The sequence below is a fragment of the Hypanus sabinus genome, chromosome 6 (genome assembly GCF_030144855.1).
Source record: "Hypanus sabinus isolate sHypSab1 chromosome 6, sHypSab1.hap1, whole genome shotgun sequence".
Lineage (NCBI taxonomy): Eukaryota > Metazoa > Chordata > Chondrichthyes > Myliobatiformes > Dasyatidae > Hypanus > Hypanus sabinus.
In genome coordinates this window covers 166,827,670-166,850,926 of record NC_082711.1, presented here as the reverse complement: position 1 = coordinate 166,850,926, position 23,257 = coordinate 166,827,670, and the positions used below count along the sequence as shown (strand labels likewise).

Here is a 23,257-nt window from a genome sequence, read left to right as displayed (position 1 = left end):
AGTAAAGCAGAGTTTTCTGAGCAGTCTAAGATATGATTTGGCCTTTGCTCAATTCAATTTTGACACCACATCCGTCATTACATTATTTTGCAGACTGTCAGTGAATTGACTACATGTTCTCGGAGGCAACAGATTTTGGAGCCTTCATGATCCTGAAGACAGTGTAATCACAGATTTAATTAAAAGATTTGCTGTATAGTGTCACGTTAGGGTCAAGATATAAAGCAAGTGTTCTGCATTCTTCTGTAATGTCGCCACTCTGTTTTCTGTGACATCGCCACTCTCTGTGTTCCCTGTGACATCACCATTGTCTGTGTTCCCTTTGGACATCATTGTGGCTGTATTCCCTGTGAAGTCACTAATATCCTTTCACATTTAATCATAAAAAACTTTTCACACAGCAAGTTGTGATTGACTGGAATTCACTGTGTGAAAGGGTGGTGATGCTGACAAAATTGAAAATGAAATTGATAAATTCTTGAGGGTAAAAGGTTGCAGGGATAAGAGCTCCAGCAGAGAGCTCTAGATAGGCCAAGCGTTCTCCTCCCTTGCTGTAATAACCCTAAAACATCCTGTTCTGTGAGAAGTTCACCTTTCCCTTTTGTGGGGGATCTTCGTGTTTCTATGTTCCTGATGTAAGAATTCAGGTGGTATCTGGTAAAAGTCAGAAACCTGCCTGCCTCTCGCCCAAACCTTGCTGCGGGCAAATCCGAGAAAGAATCACAACCTAACCTCCTCATGTCACTGAGATCAGGTCCAGCCAAGCTAACGGATGAAGAGTGAACCTGTGAAACCTAAGCAAAATTGCTTGCAATTGTTTCTTGTGCCTACCTTTGTCCTTTAACTGGACAGATACCACCTGCTGATCCTGTCACCTCCATTATCTCTGAATCTCCCTGTCAACAATGAAACCAGTAGTAGAGGGTATTTGCTTGAAATGTCCACTCCAGTATTGAGTTCAAAATAAAAATGTTGTCTGCAATTCCATTGTTTTCAGTTAGGAGCTCTGTCCAAAGCTCATAAAATCGTATTTTTTGAAGTAGTTAAAAGCAGAGGATTGATAGGGAGTAGCTGTTCTTCAGTTAATTTCTGTTCCAGTGACCATTAGTTTGAGGCCATCTTTGCCACTCTAGAATAATCTTCCTCCTTGATCGGGTGACCCTTCCCATTGGTGCTGGAGAACGGTGAAGGCCACACAGGTTTTCTGTGCTGGGAGGCCCAGGATGGGTCAGCAAGTCCTCCCATCCTCCCTCCTCACAAACTGAGATAGGTTTCAGGTCAAACCAGGAAGGCCTATACAGCCACGTAAACTGTGGGCAATGCTGGGAGTGTGTGGACCTCGTACAGAAGCAATGTATACGTGCACACCTCTCTGCGTTGCAGTTTACACCTTAAGCCTTGTCAAAGCCTTTGCAGTTGTATGACTATTTGTTGTGCTTTATGTTTTGCCAAGCAGCTTGGGTTGTTTGCCAAGTACAAAGTGTGATGTAAAAAAAAATGTGACTGTTGCTTCTCATGATGAGACCTTTTACCATGAAATAATTCCAGGATGTCCATTGTAATGATTTATTGTAGTTTTTGTTCTCATTCTTGTATACACACACACACACACACACACACACAGATACACAAGACAAAAGATGTTTTGGGGAGAGGGGTTTAACCATCCTGCTAATATGTAATAGGGGGAAGAAAAAGAATACTGAAGACTTGACCTTCAAACTCTGTTCCAGGCTGATGCATAGCTGAGGGGTTGCTGGGTGGAAGTTTAACACAAAGGGAACCGTTGCTAAGAAGTGGCAGAGCTTTATGAAGCTGCCTGATTGACCCACAGATGTAAATATTGTACAATTAATTTATTGCTCCTTTGGCAAATTAATTTTGTTGTGATGTAAAAAAACAAAAGGACCTTAATTTCTGTGTTTGTATATTCTGTTCCGCTGTCGACGTCTTTTTGCATAGTGCTGCACAGTAATAAATGTATTTTGTGTCAAAACAATTCAAGTCACAAGCTGTCTCTCTTTGCTGAGTTTGACTGTGGGCAGATCCGATTCAGACCAGACCAGACCAATCCAGACCGATCCAGACCAGACCAGACAAGATCAGACCGATCAGGACCACACCAGATCTGACCAGACCGGACCGATCCAGATGGCCTGGTCTGGTCTGGATTGGTCCGGTCGGTCTGGACTGAGGCTTTTGTGAAGTCACTTGCCTTTTACAGACAAGTATTGCTGAAATGATTCAAAAATTATTGGTTGGTGCTAGAGGGGGGAAGAAATAAGGGTAAACTGCACCGCTGGCACCTGCATTCCCCAGTGCTGTGCCAGACAGCGTACCAGCTGAACCTATCAAGTTTATTGTGTTCAAGCACGAGAGGTACTGATACTGATGTTGCACTACAGGCATGTGGGTATGATCAACACATGGAATATACACTTAGTGCCCATCTCCTCTATCTAATAAAGTGGCCACTGAGTGTATGTCTGTGGTCTTCTGCAGCTATAGCCCATCCATTCCAAAGTTCGACGGGTTGCGCATTTAGAGATGCTCTTCACACCACTGTTGTAACACGTCACTATTTGAGTTACTGTTGTCTTCCTGTCAGCTTGAACAAGTCTGGCCATTCTCCACTGACCCCTCTCGTTAACAAACACAAGAAAATCTGCAGATTTTCAAAGCAACATGATGAAGGGTCTCAGCCTGAAACATCAACTGTTTATACATTCCCATAATGCTGCCTGGCCTGCTGAGTTCCTCCAGCATTTGTTCTTATCCACAGCACTGTCACTCACTGGATGTTTTTTGCACCATTCTCTGTAAGCTCTAGAGACTTGTTCGTGAAAATCCCAGGAGATCAGCCGTCTTTGAAATACTCAAACCACCCTATCTGACACCACAAATAATTTCACTATCAAGTCACTTAAATCACATTTCTTCCCCATTCTGATTATTTGGTCTGAACAACAACTGAACCTCTTGACCATGCCTGTGTGTTTCTATGTATTGAGTTGCTGCCACATTAACGAGTGTACCTAATAAAGCAGCCACTGAGTGTAGGTTATACAAGGTAGTGAAGAGGCAGAAAAAACTGTCAATACTCATGCTATTTTAAAAGGGAATATTGATGGTTGATTGAAAATTAAATAACACAGTCATTCCATTTGTTTTTTAATTATCCACTTTAATTCCCTATGTAAACTTGAGTCACAGTACCACTACAATCACTTCAGTGAAAACAATACAAAACTATGGGGCTGCACATAACTCATGACACTAACAAGTTCAGTAAAACAAATCACTAACCCAAGCCATCCATGCACGTAGAGTGAGTGGTACCGTGATGCTAGAAAGTTTGTGAACCCTGTAGATTTTTATCTATTTCTGCACTAATATGACCTAAGGTGTGATCAGGTCTGCACGCAAGTCCTAAAACCAGATAAAAAGAACCCAATTAAATAACACAAAAACATTATAGTTGTTCCATGATCCAATGTTACATGTATTTGTTGGTGAACCTCTGGGGTAATGCCTTCTACAAAGCTATTTGGAGTCAGGTGTTCTAATCAATGAGATGAGATTGGAGGTGAGGGTTGTAGAGGTACCCTGCTCTATAAAACAAACACAAAGTCAGGTTGCTGACAGAGACTGCTCCTCTCAAGAAAGATCTGTTTATGTGCACCATGCCTCAATCAAAACAACTTTCAGAGGACATTATAAGAATTGTAGAGATGCATGAACCTGGAAAAGGCTACAAAAGCATTTCTAAAGACCTAAGTGTTCATCAGTCCACAATAAGAGAAACTATCTACAAATGGAGGAAACTCAGCACTTTTCCCACTCTCCCTAGGAGTGGGCATTGTGCAAAGAGCACAACGTGCAATGCTGAAGGAGGTGAAAAAGAACACAAGGGTAACAGCAAAAGAAATCTCTAGAACTTGTTAAAGTCTCTGTTCATGTGTTCACTATAAGAAAAACACTGAACAAGAATGGTGTTCATGGAAGGACACCATGGAGGAAAACTACTGCTCTCCAAAAAAAAAATTGTTGAATGCCTCAAGTTTGCAAAAGACTTCCTGGATGTTCAACGACACAATGTTCTGTGGACAGATGAAACAAAAATTGAACTGTTTGGCAGAAATGCACTTTGTTGTGTTTGGAGGAAAAAGAACACTGCACACCAACACCAAAACCTCATCCCAACTGTGAAGCATGGTGGAAGGAGCATCGTGGTTTGGGGCTGCTTTGCTGCCTCAGGGCCTGGACAGTTTGCAGTCGTTGAGGGAACAATGAATTCAAAACTGTATCAAGACATTTTATAGGAGAATGTCAGGGGAGCAGTCTATCTCCTGAAGCTTAATAGAAGTTGGATAATGCAACAAGACAATGACCTGAAACACAAGAGTAACTCAACAACAGAATGGAATTCGTATTTTGGAATGACCGAGTCAAAGTACTGACCTTAATCCTATAAAATGTTGTGGAAGGGCCAGAAGCAAGCAATTCACGCTAGGAAGCCCACCAACATCCCAGAGCTGAAGCAGTTTTGCAAGGAAGAATAGCCTAAAATTCTTCCAAGCTGGTGTGCAGGATTAATCAACAGTTGCCAGAAACGTTTGGTTGAAGTTATTGCTGCACCAGTTACTGAAGGCAAAAGTTCACATATTTTTTCCAATACATGTAATATTGGATCATTTTTCTCCATAAATAAATAAGAGTATAATGTTTTTTGTGTTATTTAGCTTTAGGACTTGTGTGACGATCTGATCAGATCTATGCAGAAATAAAGAAAATTATACAGGGCTCACAAACTTTCTAGCACTACTGTATTGGACTCTCTTTATTAGATGAGCTCTCTCAATAAAATGAGCTAAGCCTGTGTCATTGAATCATGTATCATGGATGCAGTTAGTGCTAAAATTTGTTGCACATATGCATTTCCAACATCTACATGACAGCAGTTATGTGGCCAAGCCCGCCCCCTGGTGGTGGCTCGCTGTTCTCCAAATGGATGCTTGACAGGAGTCAATAAAGAATGCACATTGAGTACTACTACAAAGGAAGGTGATTGGCAAATCCTCCTGATATTCAACACTGGTAACCATGCTGCTGACACTAACTGAGACTGATTTAATAATCATAATATAACAGTTAATTTTTCATTGCATTTACTGGGAGAAGTTTCAGTTTCTGCTTATTCTACTCCTTATTTCTGCTCTTGGAGTAAATTGACTCTGTTTGTTAATAAGGCCATAAGACATAGGAACAAATTAGGCCATTTGGCCCATCGAGTCTGTTTTGCCATCCAATCATGGCTGATTTATTGTCCCTCTCAACCATTATCCTGCCTTCTCCCCATAATCTTTAATCATCAAGCATCTATCTCCCATAACCATACTAAATAATATATGCCCAGTGACTTGGCCTCCACAGCTGTATGTGGCAAGGAATTCCACAGATTACTATACTCTGTATAAAGAAGTTTCTCTTCATCTTTGCTCTGAAAGGATGTCCTTGTAATTTGAGACTGTGCCCTCTAATCCTAGACTGACTCACTATAGGAAACATCGTCCCTACATCCACTCTATCCAGACCTTTCGATCTTCACTGAGATTTATCCCCACCCCCTACCCCCCATTCTTCTAAACCTCAATGAGTACAGGTCTAGGCCATCTAATAATCCTCACCCTTCTCACCCTTTCATTCCCGGGATAATTATCATAAGCCTCCTCTGGACTTTCTCCAAATAATCTAATTATTTGTACAGCTAATAATGAATTCAGCTAATAATCGCAATACCTCACTTTCCAGCCTGCTCAGTGGATGGCACAGCATAACCAATAAATATGTTAATACACCTGCTATCCCGAGTGACCAGGGCTCCCAAACTCAAAGCAAAAGGAGTCAGATCATAACAAGCTTGGAGGGGGCAATAGTCCTTATCCACGTGCTAATGACACAAATGGTAAACAGTGGCAGAACACTAAAAAAAAGCCCAAAAAAATACATGCAGACCCCACAAACCTGAAATAAAAACAGAAAATATTGGTAATATTCAGCTGGTCAGTCAGTATCTGTGGAGAGTAACAAAGTCCATTGATCCACATTGTAACGATATTAAAGCACTAGCAATAACCAATTGGGGTTCGCTTCTCACCACTGTCAGATTTTGTGGGTTTCCTTCGGGTGCTCCAGTTCCCTCCCACATGCCAAAGACGTATGGTTCGGGTTAGAGTATTGTGGGCATGCTGTGTGGGCATGAAACATGGCCACTCTTGCAGGTTGCCCAGCACAACTCTAGAAGTCACAGAGTCAAATCCTCACTGATTTGATTTGACACAAACAATGCTTTGCACTGTAGGTTTTGATATGCATGTGACAAATAAAGCTAATCATTTTTTAAATCTAGTCTCCAGCATCAATCAGCAGTAATTATATTGACCAATAGAGGAGCAGACTAGAGGGACGCAATATCCCCCTGCTGAACCTGTCTTATTATGTACTGTGTTTCTCTCCCTGACCTGCTGATTATTTGCAGGATTTTGTTTTGTTGCAGGCACTGCCAGTTATAGCCTAACTCCTCTACAAAACAATACCAATATATTTTCCAGGCAAGGCCTCAGTTTAAAGTTCAGGTTGGAAGACAGTTCCCCTGACACTGCTGCACTCCATCAGTACAGCTTTGAGCTCGTTCCCTGGAGTTTTGTGCTCAAGTCTCTGGACTGGAACTCACAGCCCACTGTCACGGAGGCAAGAATCTTACTCAGTGAGCCATGGCCAATTCCCTTCGAGGAAGAAGTTCCCGATTTCCTTGTTAGGAAATCAAAGTCATGCAGCCTCAATGCCAACTGCAGATTCATTTAACCAAAGTGACGCTTGGAGAAAGCAGTGTCCCACGGGCTCAGCTTTGAGAATGGGAGCAGAATTTAAAAGGGACGGAATAGCAAAGCAACAGGTTTCACATCCCCATCTTGGTCCAGGTAATGTAGCCACGCTAGGCAAGATGACGAGCCCCACCCAATGCAAGGAAAATATTAGGAATTGGTAATATAGACCTCACATACCCACTGCAATTAACCAAGGCTGCAACTAGACTAATCTCTGTCATCCCCAGCACCAGGCCAAGACCTTTCTCCCTCCCACTGGGCCCTATGGCTTCCCTTCCCTCATCACTACTCCCAACTGAACCCTGGACTCTCAGCATCCTATCTACCCCTCATTCCTCTGAGACCCCATCTTCCTCCCACCCTTTTCCCTGAACACTCAAACACTCCCTTCTCCCCTGACCCCTCCAACTCTCTAGCTTCGCCTGGCCCTACCTCTTATCCCTGCTGTCTTCACCATTCCCACCAACTTTCCCCTCTCTGAGGTGGAATGTTCTGACCTCTGCAAGCACCTTACCTTTGTCCTCCTACGACTACACATCAGTGAGTTCCACGCCTGCCACCACAACGAGCTCTTCTTCTGTCGCCTCTGTCTACGAGCCACCTGCCTTAGCAAGAGTTCCCCCACCCTGCACCACAGACCCCTTCACCCATCTCCAACCCTCCTCCTCTTCTTGGGTGCCCTGCTCTGGTTTACTGCCTGCTCCAGATCTTTTCACCTCTAGTTGATGATGAAGCATCAACCGCTTGACCTCGACACTCCTCCCTCCTGTCCGAAGCTTACCCCCTCTGAATGCACTGTCCTCCACTCCCAACCTTAGCATCAAACCCACAGACAGCAGCTCTCAGCCACCTCATCTTACATACCCCTTGAAATTAAGGTGATGGTCAAGGCTCACTTGATGGGCCATATGGCTCATTTCCTCCCTGTATCTCTGACTAAAGCTCCTGCCTCAAGGTCAGAATGTTGTGGGTTCAAGTTCATTCCAAGACTGAGCGTGTCCACAGGGTGTAAGCACCCTGATTATTAGGGGTTGTGCCTTCCAAATGGAACTTTAAACTGAGGCTCGACTTTCCACTTCCTGGGACTCAAGTGGATGCAGTATACCTAAAGGGAAGAGGACCGATGAGCAGTTCTGGTGTCCTGGGCAAGCCAGTAACTGGATGATTTCCCTCCTTTACTCTTCGTGGGTTCCTGTTCTGTTTGTCTACAGCTATTTGTTTTAAGCAGTTCATTAATGGGCTGCGGAACACATGAGGTGATTCCAAGAACACGAAGAACCTGTATTAACACGGGTTCTTTCGCTCCGTAGCAGCTGCAGTATTCTTTGAAGTGCTCAATATGGTTTCTTCTGCAGGAGAGATAAAAGAAAGATCATTGCAAAATTCCATTGCATATGACAACAGCCATTATCATATTGGTAATAGAATATTTTTTAAATGTTAAATTATCTTTATATTAACTTCTACTTTGCCAGGACTTGAGTACCTGAGTTTTATGGAAAGGTTGGGACTTTAGGATCTAGAGCATAAGGGAATGAGGTATACAGAATTATGAGGGGTATGGATAGAGTAAATGCAAGCAGGATCTTTGGGTGAGATGAACTAGAGGTGATGGGTTAAGGGTGAAAGGTGAAATGTTCATGGGAACATCTTCACTCTGAGGTCGGTGAGAGTGTGGAATGATCAGGCAGTGGAAGTGGTGGATGTGGGTTTGACTTCAATATTAAATGAAATCTGGATAGGCACATGGATGGCTGGGGTATGGAGGACTATGGCTCAGGTGCAGGTCGATGGGACTAGACAGATTAATAGTTTGGCACAGACTAAAAAGGCCAACTGGCCTGTTTCTGTGCTATAGTTTCCTTTGACTCTATGGTTTTTGGTTTAATGTTATTGGTTTAACACAAGCCGAACTCTAGTACATGTTTTATGTTAGTAAGCAAACTGTTTTCACCCTCACGCATCCCTCCCCAGAACTACTGTGAAACACCTACTTGCTTAAAGTCCAAGGAATCCTCCTCAGTGGGCACCTCTCAGATCCAGGTCTTCCTTTACCCGCCAACTATCTTCATTAAACCACCACCTATCCTCCCACCACACCGCCACAGAACACTAATCTCAAATCCTTCTTGGCAACACAAACACCTAGGTCAGGATTGTTCAGCATTTAACACAGTCATTCCCACAATCCTGATTAAGAAGTTGCAGAACCTGGACCTCTGTACCTCCTTCCACAACTGGATCCTCAGCTTCCTAACCGGAAGACCACAGACTGTGCGGATTGGTGATAACATATCCTCCTTGCTGACAATCAACACTGGTGCACCTCAGGGGTGTGTGCTTAGCCCACTGCTCTACTCTCTATATACCCATAACTGTGTGGCTAAGGCATAGCTCAAATATCATCTATTAATTTGCTGATGAAACAAACATCGTTGGTAGAATCTCAGATGGTGATGAGAGGACGTACAGGAGTGAGATATGTCAGCTAGTGGAGTGGTGTCCCAGCAACAACCTGGCACTCAACGTCAGTAAGATGAAAAAGCTGATTGTGGACTTCAGGAAGGGTAAGACGAAGGAACACATATCAATCCTCATAGAGGGATCAGAAGTGGCAAGAGTGAGCAGTTTCAAGTTCCTGGGTGTCAAAATCTCTGAGGATCTAACCATCTAACCTGGTTCCAACATATCAATGTAGTTATAAAGAAGGCAAGACAGCGGCTATACTTCATTAGGAGTCTGAAGAGATTTAGTATGTCAACAAATACACTCAAAAACGTTTATAGGTGTACCGAGGAGTGCATTCTGACAGGCTGCAACACTGACTGGTATGTGTGTGTGGGGGGGGGGGGGGGGGCTACTGCACAGGACTGAAAGAAGCTGCAGAGGGTTGTAAATTTAGTTGGCTCCATCTTGGGCACAAGCCTACAAAGTACCCAGGACATCTCCAAGGAGCAGTGTCTCAGAAAGGCAGTGTCCATTATTAAGGACACCCAGCACCCAGGGCATGCCCTTTTCTCACTGTTACCATCAGGTAGGAGGTACAGAAACCTGAAGGCACACACTCAGAGATTCAGGAACAGCTTCTTCCCCTCCACCATCTGATTCCAAAATGGACATTGAACCTGTGAACACTACCTCACTTTTTTATTATATAATATTTCAGATTTTTCACTATTTTAATCTATTCGATATATGTATACTGTAATTTATTTATTTATTTTCCTCTATATTATGCATTGAACTGCTGCTGCTAAGTTAGCAAATTTCACTGACACATGCCGGTTATAATAAACCTGATTCTGTCTCTGATTCTAATTAATGAGTTTACCATGGTCGCCCCAGCCACCTACAGCCATGGAGTCACAGAGAGGTACAGCCCAGAAACAGGCCCTTTGCCCCTTTGAGTCTCTGCCCACCATCAACCACACATTTACAATAATCCCCCACATACCTATCAGCTCCTCCCTGGATTTTACTACTGACCTGCACACTGGGAGGAATTGATAACTGGCACTTAACCTATCAACCCACACATCCTTGAAATGTACTTAAGGAGAGCATGCAAATTCCACACGGACAGCATCCAAGATCAGGATTGAGCACAGCTCTCCGGCATTGTGAAGTGAGGCAGAGGCTCAACTCACTGCACTTCTGCTCCACCCAGTATCTCTTCCCACAATCAGTTCCCGTGTTACACACCCCCAACCTGTCTTCCACATTTCACTTCCCCCCACAATGACAGACCCATCAGCCAGTTAGGTGTTACGGAATGAAACTGCTCTCTTAGACCATGAGACACAGATGCAGAATTAGGCCACTTGACCCACTGAGTCCGCTCCGTCATTCCATCATGACTGATATATTATCCTCTCAACCCCATTCTTCTGCCTTCTCCCTGTAACCTCTGACGTCTTGTCTAATCAAAAACCTATCAACCTCTCCGCCTTAACGACTTGGCCTGCACGGCCGCTTGTGGCAATGAATTCCACAGATTCACCACCTTCTGGCTAAAGAAATCCCTCCTCACCTGTATTCTACATGGATGTCCCTCTATTCTGAGGCTGTGCTCTCTGGTCCTAGACTCCCCCCACTACAGGAAACATCCTCCCCACATCCACTCTACTGTAGCCTTTCAACCCTCCTCTTTTTCGACACCCTGCTCTGGATCTTTTCACCTCTAATTGCCAACAAGATGTCAACCGCCTCAACCTTAACACTCCCAACTCCTATTCGAAGCTTAACCCTTTAAAGGCACTGCCCTCCACTCTCTCCACACGAGTCCAACCCTACCATCAAACCAACGGACGAGGGGTGGGGGGGGGGGGGGGTGCTGGCGTCGCCTGGCAGACTGGCCTTGACCTCACATCAGGCCAGATCACCCAACCAGGAAAAAGTGAGCAAAGCTCATGAAATCATTCAACAACAAGAATCTGGCAGAGAAGGAATGCAGCTATACTGCCCAGAACGTTACAAGATCCGGTTAAATTACAGTTTTGTACAGTTTTCCTAAATGAAACTTTGTAGTATTAAAATTCAACATTTCTCTTACCTTGCTTTTAACCATAACTGCAAAGCAAAGGGGAGAGAGTCGTTAGAATTCACATTAGCACACGCACATCATACAGTGAACTTAACACAAGAGACTCTGCAGATCCTGAGCAACACACACAAAATGCTGGAAAGGAATCAGCAGCTGAGGCAGCATCCATGGAGGAATGCTGAGAAACAACCGAGGATGTGCCGGGACACAGCATCAGTGAAGTAACATAGGGTCATCGGGTGTTTCAGGCCTTTGAACATCAGCCACCCTCGCCCAGGCAACCCAGCCAGGGTTAATTAGGCCCTGGCTTGTATCCCAGCAGCACTGGTCCGTGGGTCACACCTCTTGATCCACAGCCATCTGACACTCGCTCAGCGACCTCTATGACGGTCCTGATGGCTCTTTTCTCTGCAGACCTTGTAATTCCAGGGAGAGAGTAGGTTCTGCACAGCAAGCAGCCAGCAACACCTCTACACCCACCTCTGTAGGCTTGCATCGTGCCCTCCACCTGCCTCTGGCACTACTCTACCAGCTCCTGGTATTTGTAAATAAACAGTTGATGCTTCTGGCTGAGACCCCCTTTCTGGGTCTCACTGTCCTGATCAAAGACGCTTTGTCCTGCTGATGGGTCTTGACCTGAAACATAGACTGTTTAAGTCCCTGCGCAGATGTTGTCAGACCTGCTGAGTTCGTCCAGCAGTTGGTGTGTGGTTGGTACAGTGAACTGACACGTTTTCCGCACTGACATCACTCAAAACTCATTTTCATTTCCTTTTTTAAAAACGAATCAGAACGTCACAAACTCTTGGTTGCTCTGCTCTGAAGGTTAGTTGGATTTGACACATGCACACTGAGACACGGAGTGAAATGCATCACTTGTTTGCTGTGGGCAGCCCACTAGCGTCTCCACGCTCCCGGCGCCAACAGAGCACGCCCACGACTTACTAACCTGAACTCGTACGCCTCTGGAACATGGGAGGAAACCCACGCGGTATTGGGGAGAATGTACATACACCTCACCGACAGTGGCAGAAAGCGAGCCCTGACTTACAGAGACTGCGCTGCTACGCCCCCGCATTAGAAGCGCAAACACACTGGTTATTAATAAACGTCAGATACAGTCGTCTTGTTCAGAACAATCCGCAGGCCAGAACGGCTAACCCCTCCTGGGGTGACAGGCTCTCTGTGTCACCACCTCAACTCTGAGCCTGCAAGAAGATCTTCGTCTATCTCTAACTGAGCCTGTCCTCATCAGAGCTTCACTTCCTGGTGGAGTCTGTAGGCCAGTTCATCACAGAGCTGTGATCTAGTGTCATGTTCAACCAGACTGCATTCCTGCAGATGAACCTACCCTGAGAATTCCAGAAAACATCTAATTAACCAGACACAGCCCTGGGTTTGGATCCCACCCAGCAACTCATTACTATTTCAAAGCAGCTCTTTAACAAGCACCATTAGCACTTCTGAGCTCAGGAATCCCGTGACAAGTCATTCTTGCCAAACCTCATCTCAGAAATATGTTTCAAAGCTCTGATTTGTTATGTCTACACAAACACTTTAACCTGTCTCATTCTGTCTGCAGTTCAATGGTGAAGATCAGACCAGGGGCTCCCAACCTGGGGCCCACGGACTCCTCGCTTCATGGTAGGGGTCCATGGCATAAGAAAGGTTGGGAACCCCTACCATAGAGCATAGAACAGTACAGCACAGGAAGAGACACCCCACCCCCAGCTCACAATGTTGTGAATTGAATTAGTAATCAAATACCTAACTATACTAATCCCTTCTGCCCACACACAATGTCCAAATCGGTCCATTTCCTGCCCATTTGTGCGTCTATCTAAGAGCCTCTTGAATGCTCCTATTGCATTTGCCTCCCCCATCGCCCCCTGGCGGTGCATTCCGGGCACCTGCCACCCTCCGCCCCACACATCTCCTATGAGGGCAGCACAGTAGCATGGCAGTTAGCGTAGCACGTTACAGCTCCATCTGTAGGATCGGGGTTCGATTCCCACCGCAATCTGTAAGGAGTTTGCAGGCCCTCCTTTCTGGGTTTCCTCCAGGTTCTCTATTTTCCCCTCACGTTCCAAAAACGTACAAGTTTGGGTAATTGTGGGCAGACTACGTTGGTGCCGTAAGCGTGGCTTGCAGGCTGCCCCCAGCACACCTTAGACTGTGTTGGTCATTGACACAAACAACGCATTTCACTGTATCTTTCATTGTACAACTTACTGGCAGTTCCCAAAACAAACACAAGTAAATACTTTATCTGTTTAAAAAAACATGGTAAACCATCACTGCAAACAATGGAGAGGTGAGCAAAGGCCCGGCTCAGTCGAGGATTGAAGTGGAATGAAGTGCAGAGACTGGTAAACACAGATACACACCCAGTTACAAAGCATTCACATTTGGAGATGGAATGATTGTATATTCTACCAAGAATGAAAATCCCTGCAAAAACAGGGGTAAGAAAATGACAGTGTACTGTACTAATCGTGAAAGGAGAGAAAGTAAAGTTGTTAAAACAAAAGAAAATTTGCCTTTGTTGTTTGAACATTATCAGTTTGAACTTTGATGTGACAAATAAAACTAATCTAATCGTTTGAATTTACCTTCTCTCACCTAAATACATGCTCTCTGGTATTAACATTTCAACCCTGGGAAAAAAATACTGACTGTCTACTCTTGGCTGTCTGACTTACACCAGTCTTCAATAATCCTGCTTATCAGAACTAGCGAATTTCTCCGACAGCGAATCTTGACAGGCTGTCTGTCCAACGAGATCTATAAACTCATAACATCATAACAGCTTGTTCAAAGCTCAAGCTGTGAATCATTTATGCTTCAATTGAGGCTGTTTACTCTATCCCATTGGGGCCTGTAGCGATGTCTGTATATGTGAAACAAAACAGCATGGATTCTTTCAAGAGGAAATTAGGCAAATACATGAATGAAAAAAAAATGCACCGGCAGAAATCCTGGAAGACAGAGAGAGGGCAATAGACCCGGAGAAAACATCAGCTTTGGCCAGTTACAGCACTTATTCCACCGCTGTATGTTTCAGAGGCATTTAGACGGACACAACTGTTGGATAGTCAAAACTGGCCAACACATCACTGGCACCAGCCTACCTGCCATCAAGGACCTATGCACAGAAAGGTGCTGGCAAAAAGGCCAGCAATATCACAAAGGATCCCACCCACCAATCTTCTAAGGCGCACACACCTTTTGCTGCTAGTGCACAAAGGAATTTAAACTGCGCACCAAAGGTTGTCGCCCTCTACCTCGTTGGCATGTCAAGTATATTTCACGATCGTACTCAATCACATTTCCTTTTCCTGTTTCTGACCGCGTGGAGTTTGCGATGATTTGTCCGCAGATTTTAGAACTGGCTTATTTATACTGTTCTTACTGAAGAAATTATTCAGTGTGCACATGATGTTGTCACTGGGGAAAAAATTGCACAGCACAAGATTTGTGCACACAGTGGTCATTACAAATTAGAGGGAACATTGCCACCCACCGTTTGTCCCACTCCCATAAGGAAGGAGGCTACGTAGTATCAACCTGACTCAAAAACAGTTACCTTCCTCAAGCAGTAAGGCTGATCAACACCTCCACCCACTGACCCACTTTATCATTTCCTGTCAGACACCTTATGTACGGATACTCTGTGCCTAGCGTCACTCTATATGGACATACAATCAATTTAATTATATAAGCTATCTTATGCATTTATATTTATTGTTTTTTATTATTCTATTCCTTTTCTTTTTTTTTGCACCGCTTTGGATCCGGAGCAACAATTATTTTGTTTACACTCGTGTACTGGAAATGACACTTAAACAATCTTGAATCTTGACATGAATGAGCAAAGAATGGAGGGATGTGGACCACATGCAGGCGGATGGGCTAAGTTTAAACTGGCATGATGGTTGGCACAGAGACTGTGGGCCAAAAGGCCCGTTCCAAAGCAGTACTGTTCAAAGTTCCACTTTATTCAATAACTTCTTTACACTGGACCAATTCTCCAAATCAAACACTTAGACAAGAACAAAAAAAATCAGAGCTGGAGCAGACATCCCACCATTCAGTCTGATCTGGTCTGGTCACCGGCTTTACCCCCCGCCTGTTCCCCAAACCAAGGATTCCTCTCATAGTCCGACCGTCTCAGCTTCAGACACACTCAATGACTCAGAGCCCTGGGTAAAGAATGGCAAAGTTTCACCACCCTCTAGTGAGGAGAACTCCCTTCTTCTCATGCTTATATCTGAAATCTAGACTCCACCGTCAAAGGAAACACCGACCCGTCAAAGTTCAAAGGAAGTTCATTATTAAAGTACGTATATGTCACCATATGCTACCCTGAGATTCATTGTTTGCAGGCATTCTCAATAGAACAAAGAAATACAACAGAATCAATGAAAAACTAAGCGCAAAGACTGACAAACAACCAATGTGTAAAGGATGAGAAGATGTGCAAATAGAAAATAGACAGATGCTGAGAACATGAGAGTTCCAGAGAGTTGTGGGGGTCTGGGATGCACTGCCTCGGAAGGCAATTGAGGCCAATTCTCTGGATGCTTTCAAGAAGGAGCTAGATAGGTATCTTACGGATAGGGGAATCAAGGGATATGGGGACAAGGCAGGAACCGGGTATTGATAGTAGATGATCAGCCATGATCTCAGAATGGTGGTGCAGGCTCGAAGGGCCAAATGGTCTACTTCTGCACCTATTGTCTATTATCTATTATCTATTGTCTATGAAGCCCTCTCAGAACTGTATATGTTCCTTTGAGATCACTTCATCTCTGCCAGCAGTTCTTATGACCATGATGATATCGAAGTGGTCTTTTAGAAAGGTTATACCATCGTGGGGCTGAAATCAGATCCTCAAGAGATGGGCTCACCTTCTATCAGCAGAGAACACGTATCAGCAAGCACTCACCTTTGTTCAGGTAGATGAGGAAGATGATCAGAAGAACACATAGGAATAGGAAGGATGTCAACAATAAGATGGACTGTTGTATCAGAATTTGTGCTGAAGAGACAAGAGAAAATACTGAGCATGATTTCTTTAAGATTTCTGCCACACATTATTGCGAAGATTAGAAAGATGGTGATGAGTTTCCATTCTGCTCTTATCCCTCACATCTGCATCACCAGAAACAAATAGTTCTTCATTCATTTGTAACCATATCCGTTTTCTCATTTCTTAACCGATTTTGGTTAATCAGATGTGCACCCGATCTAAATACTCCCTGGAGACAAGTGTCTGCTCACTTCCATCTATATTAGAGTTGTGTCAGCATTGAAGCTTTCACTGGTTTCTGCTTCCCAGGTCACTTACGTTAATACAATGTGACTGATCCAAGTATCACTGACAGACCAACAGACTACAAGACACAGGAGCAGAATTAGGCCATTGAATCTGCTCTGCCATTCCATCATGGCTGATTGATTATCCCTCTCAACCCCATTCTCCGGTGCTCTCCCTGTAACAGAGGCCCTGACTAATCAAGACCCTCTCAACCTCCACTTTAAATATACACCAATCTGAGGTGATTGACCTGATGTTCTCAATAATAATAACAATAATATTCAATGGGTTGCAGGCTGGAGATACATCTCCTCCTTCCCTCTGCTAGTCTGCAGGTCACCCTTGGGCAGGGTGTAGCACCTGCTTAGCACCCCCCCCCACCCCCCGATCAGGGTCACGTGAAACCATGGGAGCAAGTAAGTGTTGGATGGCTGTATGAGCAGTTGGTGCACATCACAAGTCCTCGTTACGTGACCACTGATGATCTCTGAAGAGTATTGATAATGGCTGGGGTTAACCCAATTGTAAAGACACTGCCCAGAATGGCATTGGCAATGGCAAACCACTTCTGTGGAAAATCTTGCCAAGAACAACCTTGGTCATGGGAAGACCATGACCGCCCACATCATATGACACAGCACGTAACAAATGAATAATCCATATGGAACTCCAATGTATCTTGGAACTACATCGGCGAAGTCTGCCACTGCTTACCTTCCACATTCACCTGAACATAACGTTTAATTGACTTCGTCAAGCCGACGTGGTCAACCAGGCAAACGAACGTGACACCATTGTCTCTGAGGGAGGCGGTGAAACTGAAGTAACCCGTCACGTTGAAAGTGCCATCTCTGTTGGGCTTATGGGATGAATAGAAGGTGTTGGATATGTAGACAGGCACCAGATGCTCCTGGCCCTGCAGCCGCTGCCATCTCATCGTCACGTCGAGTGGGTAAAACCTCTCTGCATCACATGCCAGCCTCTGCTCGTCCCCTTCCATCAGGGACAGAGCACTGTGGCTCAGGGAAACCACGGGAGGCTCTGCAAAGAAAACAGACAAATATTCTGTCAGAGGAGAATGGGTGGGTGCTCACAAAGAAAAGCTGAAAATGCTGGAAACACTCAGCAAGTCAGCCAGCATCTGTGGAGAGAGAAATAGAATTAATGTTTCAGGTCAATGACTTTTCATCAGAACTGGGAACACTTAGAGACAGGCCAGCTTTAGGCTGCAGAGAGTGAGTGGAGCAACAGGGAACAGCTCTGAAGGCTGCAGAGACTTTAATAACGAAAATCTGGTGGTAATGGGATAAAGGTATAAAGGTTCCTTCTGACAAAGGGTCTTCAACTTACAACATTAACTCTGTTTCTCCTACTTGACCTGCTTAGTGTTTTCAGCACTTCTTGGCTTTATTTCAGATTTTCAGCATCCGCAGTGCTTTCATTTTCAAACAAATTTGGGGTCTAGAGTTGGTAAAACTGAGGATAGCAATATCTTTATCAGGAAACCGTTGAATTTAATCTTGAGGGTGTTGGGCTCCAGCGTGCCGAGTTAAAAGACGAGGTGTCTTTGACCTTATATTCAACATGAGCAGCGGTGTACAGGAGACCAAGAACTGGAATCATAATTAAAGGGACATAGTGGTCAGAAGTTAGGAGTTAGGCACAGGCTGAACAATAATGGTCTACATGTCAGAACTGTTTTGCTTGCTTCCCTAGTGTAGAGGAGAACATGTTGTGAGCACTGAGAACAGTATAGGTACAAGTAAATGGATAGACATGGACTGATTAAGGATAGTCCAGCATGACTTTGTGAGTAGTAACTTCCTAGATGTCACATCTAACCAATCTTATGGAGTTTTTCGAGGAAGTTACCAGGAAAGTTGATGAAGGCGGTGGATCTTGTCTACATAAACTTTAGAAAGGCATTTGACAAGATCCCGCATGGGAGGCTGGTCAAGATGGTTCAGTCGCTTGGCATCCAAGATGAGGTAGTAAATTGGATTAGACATTGGCTTTGAGGGAGAAGCCAGAGAGTGGTAGTAGAGGGTTGCCTCTCTGACTGGAGGCCTGTGACTAGTGGTGTGCCGCAGGGATGGGTGCTGGGTCTGTTGTTGTTTGTCATCAATCTCGATGATCTGGATAATAATGTAGTTAACTGGATCAGCAAATTTGTGGATGACACCAAGATTGGGGGAGTAGGGGACAGTGAAGAAGGCTATCATAGTTTGCAGAGGGATCTGCATCAGCTGGAAAAATGGCAGATGGAACTTAATACAGGCAAGTGTGGGGTTTTGCAATTCAGTAGGACCAACTGGGTTAGGTCTTACACAGTGAACGGTAGGGTACTAATGAGTCTATAGGATAAACAGATCTGGGAATACCTGTCCATAATTCATTCAAAGTGGCTTCACAGGCAGATAGGGTCCTGAAGAAAGCTTTTGGCACATTGGCCTTCATAAGCCAATGCACTGAGTACAGGAAATGGGATATTATGTTGAAGTTGTATAATATATTGGTGAGGCTGAATTTGGAGTATTGTGTACAGTTTTTGTCCCCTACCTACAGGAAAGATGCAAACAAGGTTGAAAGAGTACAGAGGAAATTTACAAGGATGTTTTTGGGTCTGGAGGACCTGAGTGATAAGGAAAGATTGAATAGGTTAGGACTGTATTCTTTAGGACATAGGAGATTGAGAGGGGATTTGATAGAGGTATACAAAAGTATGAGGGGTACAGAAAGGGTAAATGCAAGCAGGCTTTTTCTACTGAGGTTGTGTGGGACTACAAACAGAGGTCATGGGTTGAGGGTGAGAGGTGAGGGTTAAGGGGAATATGCAGAAACTTCTTCACTCAGAGAGTCGTGAGAGTGAGGAATGAGCTGCCTGCACAATTTCAAGCTCAATTTTAATATTTTAGAGAAGTTTGGATAGTTCCATGGTTGGTAGGGGTGTGGGGGGCTTTGTTCCCAGTGGAGGTCGACGGGAGTAGGCAGTTTAAATGGTTTTGGCATGGACTCGATGGGCTGAAGGGACTGTTTCTGGGCTGTATTTGTCCATGACTTCATGACTCTAAATCACCTGGAGAGAGTGCTGGGGGACCTGGAAAAGATTGATTGGGAAGGAAGGACAAATGGCATTGTTGACTTAACTCATTTTTACTGATTGCATTGGTCACTTTCAGACCTGTAAGCTGCACTGGCTTACTGTCACCTCTACCCACCAAGGCTCTAACACTGTTGATAGACCCTTGGAAGCTGAGAGCTTTAAGGCCTTCCTGATAGGGGACAGAGGTGTATAGGGACCATACATCCATAGCTATTAGGGCCAAGGAACCAAAAATGGTTGAAGAAATCCAGAACATGTTGATAGTCCTTTCAGCTATGGTAGGGGGAGAAAGGAAAGTCTCAGCATCAGAGCACATTCATTAGGGACTTTGAAAAGACGTCTTGATAGACACATGATTGTGAGGAAAATGGAAGGATATGGACATTGTGTAGGCTGAAGAGATTAGCTTAGTTGACCATTTGATGACTAACTTAATAATTGGTTCGGCAGGACATTGCGAGCTGAAGGAATTGCTCCAGCACTGTACTGTACAATGGAGATGCAGAAGCTGGGAGAATGGAACATGCATCCTTACAGCATGCAGGATGTACTGTAGCTATGGGAGTAACAGGGCTTATAAAGTAGCTTGCCTTTCTACTGAGGTGACAAGAAAGGGAAGAGTCAGATAAAGACCATGATATTTTTGACTTCTAAATGAATGAAGGAAGTAGTCATCAATTGTTAAGGAAAAGGTCCTGAATCAGGCTGAAGAAAGCGATATTTCTTTCACATATCCAAGAATGTGACAGGCATGGTTTAGGCCTTCTGCTTCTTTCCAGACAAAGGAACTAGCCAGTTCCCTCCACCTTCCCCCTCACCTGGCGTCACCTATCACCTTCCATCGTGTACTCCTTCTCCTCCCCCCCACCCACCTTATTCTAGCTTCTTCCCACTTCCTTCCTAGTCCTGATGAAGAGTTTCAGCCTGATACATCGAATACTTATTCCTTTCCATATATGCCACCCACCCTGCAGAGTTCCTCCAGCATTTTGTGTGAGGGCTCTCAACTGTGCCTCTTCAGTGATAGCTTCTTGTTCCCATTCTCTCCCTCCTTTCTTAAACATTCGTTCTAACCCATAGGAACATTTCCAGAATCTCTGAAGCCATGTAAGATGATAAGCTCTTTCATAACCCTGGGGAGTATGATAATCAGGTCCTTGAAATTCATTAGGCTTTAAGCTCACCAACTTCAGTATTAAAAAGGGTGAAATGATTTGCCAATTGTTAGTATTAATCTTAACTACTGCATTGATACACTTCAAGCTAAGAGAAACAAAGTCCTTTTCCAGCCTTAAACTAACCCTTACTCTACTGATTGTACAGTACAATAATTAATCTAGACTCCTTCTCTACTAGTAAAGCCCTACAAGCTCTGGATTTTCTGCTAATTTGCTAAAAATTTTCATCCAGGTTCAATACTAATAAAATAGGCAGCTTACCAATAATCTTCACACTCATGGTCTGTGTACCAAAGAGAGGAGGGACATAAACCAAACAGGTGTAGAATCCTTCTTTGCTCATATTAATATTTCTTATGCGGAGGGACGCATTCCCATTCTTGATCTGGTCCAAGAATACTTCAACTCCCTTCTCAATGTCTTCAATCCGCTGAGTCCGTCCATTGTAGGAGAACAATTTCTTCTTTACCCCCTTGTATTGATACCTCCAGTCAATGTTAACAGCGGCACTGTGATCAACCTTGAAGCCACAGTCCAGAAGCAGGTCTTGATTCAGTTTGGTTATAATCAATGGTGTGCTTGTGTGAACGATATAGTTCACTAACATAAAAACAGAAATAAACAAATCATTGGTTACTCACTAGAACACTGAGATTTCACTTACCTCAAAAGATAAAGGCACGGAATATTGTGAGCAGTTCCTTATCTAAGGAAGAATGCACTGGCATTGGGGAAGATCCAGAGGAGATTCACAAGAATGAAACCAGGGATGGAAGGGTTATCGTATAAGGAGTGTTTGATGGCTCTGGGCCTGTACTCGCAGTTCAGAAAAATAACGGGGTTCTTAGTGAAAGACTGAAAGGCCTAGATAGAGTGGACGTGGAGTGTGGTGGCTGTCGAGGACCAGAGGGCATAGCCTCAGAATACAAGGATATCCCTTTAGAACAGAGATGAGGAGGAGTTTCTTCAGCCAGAGGGTGGTGGACCTGTGGAATTCATTACCACCGGCAGCTGTGGAGGCCAAGTCATTGGGTGTATTTAAAGCTGAGGTTGAAAGGTTCTTGATTAATAAGGGCATCAAAGGTTATGGGGAGAAGGCAGAAGAATGGGATTGAGAGGGATAATAAATCAGCCATGATGGAATAGTGGAGCAAACTCAATGGGCCAAATGGTGTAATTTCGCTCCTATATCTTATAGACCAATTATCTAAAAGCTTACCATTTTAATATAACTATTTACATGCCTTCTGGACTTTTTAAAAAAAAATTTAATATTTATTTATTGAATTTTCAAAATTACAAAGAATAAATGTAAAAGTAAAATAGTAAGAAAGATAATATTAACCCTCCCCCCTCCCCTTAACCCTCCGCCCCCTTAACCCTTATCTAAAGAGAAAAAAAAAGAACAGAAAGATTGTCTGGATATCGGAGGATTCCCACATGCTCCATGGAGTTCAAAATAATTTTGATATTTATTTTTTACTTTCCCCAATTACTATAATTTTATCTTCAAAGGACCTAAGTATTTAATCTTATCTTTTGTAAGTATGGGAGCCAAATTTTCAAAAATATATCATATTCATTTCTTAAATTATACGTAATTTTTTCAAATGAAATACAACTATGTATTTCATTATTCCAATGATCCATAGTTAAATATAAATCAGATTTCCAACTAACTGCGATAACTTTTTTGGCTACTGCCAATGCAATTTTTATAAATTTTTTCTGATACTTGTTCAATTTAAGTTTCGGTATTGTCCCTTCAATGTCTCCTAATAAAAATAATAGTGGACTATGTGGAAGTTATACTCCAGTAATTTGTTCCAATAAAAGTCTTAAATTTATCCAAAATGGTTGAATTTTAAAACAAGACCAAGTAGAATGTAAAAAGGTACCAATTTCTTGATTACATCAAAAACATTGGTCAGACATATTTGAATTTAATTTATTTATTTTCTGTGGTGTTATATATAATTGATGTAAAAAATTATATTGTATTCATCTAAGTCGAACATTTATTGTATTTCTCATACTATCAAAACATAATCTTGACCAGTTTTTCCCATCAATTTTAACATTCAAATCAGATTCCCATTTTTGTCTTGATTTATGAATTCCTAATTTAATTATTTGCTTTTGAATCAAATTATACATACAAGATGTAAATTTTTTAATTCTTCCTTTCTGAATCAATATTTCTATTTCACTAGGTTTTGGCATCAA

The 23,257-nt window shown here is 43.4% G+C and overlaps 1 protein-coding gene across 1 annotated transcript in view; it reads right to left on the bottom strand.

Moving 5' to 3' along the window:
* Window positions 1-3,163: 3,163 nt before the first annotated feature.
* Window positions 3,164-23,257, bottom strand: part of LOC132396064 (tapasin-like) — a 36,435-nt gene continuing 16,341 nt past the window's right edge. The window contains exons 4-8 of the mRNA XM_059973426.1: window positions 21,293-21,631; window positions 17,465-17,791; window positions 16,379-16,471; window positions 11,440-11,456; window positions 3,164-8,236 (exon numbers count right to left, since the gene is read on the bottom strand). Of these exons, the coding sequence (XP_059829409.1) occupies window positions 8,222-8,236; window positions 11,440-11,456; window positions 16,379-16,471; window positions 17,465-17,791; window positions 21,293-21,631 (791 nt within the window). The 3' untranslated portion in view covers window positions 3,164-8,221. The remainder of the gene's footprint in view (window positions 8,237-11,439; window positions 11,457-16,378; window positions 16,472-17,464; window positions 17,792-21,292; window positions 21,632-23,257) is intronic.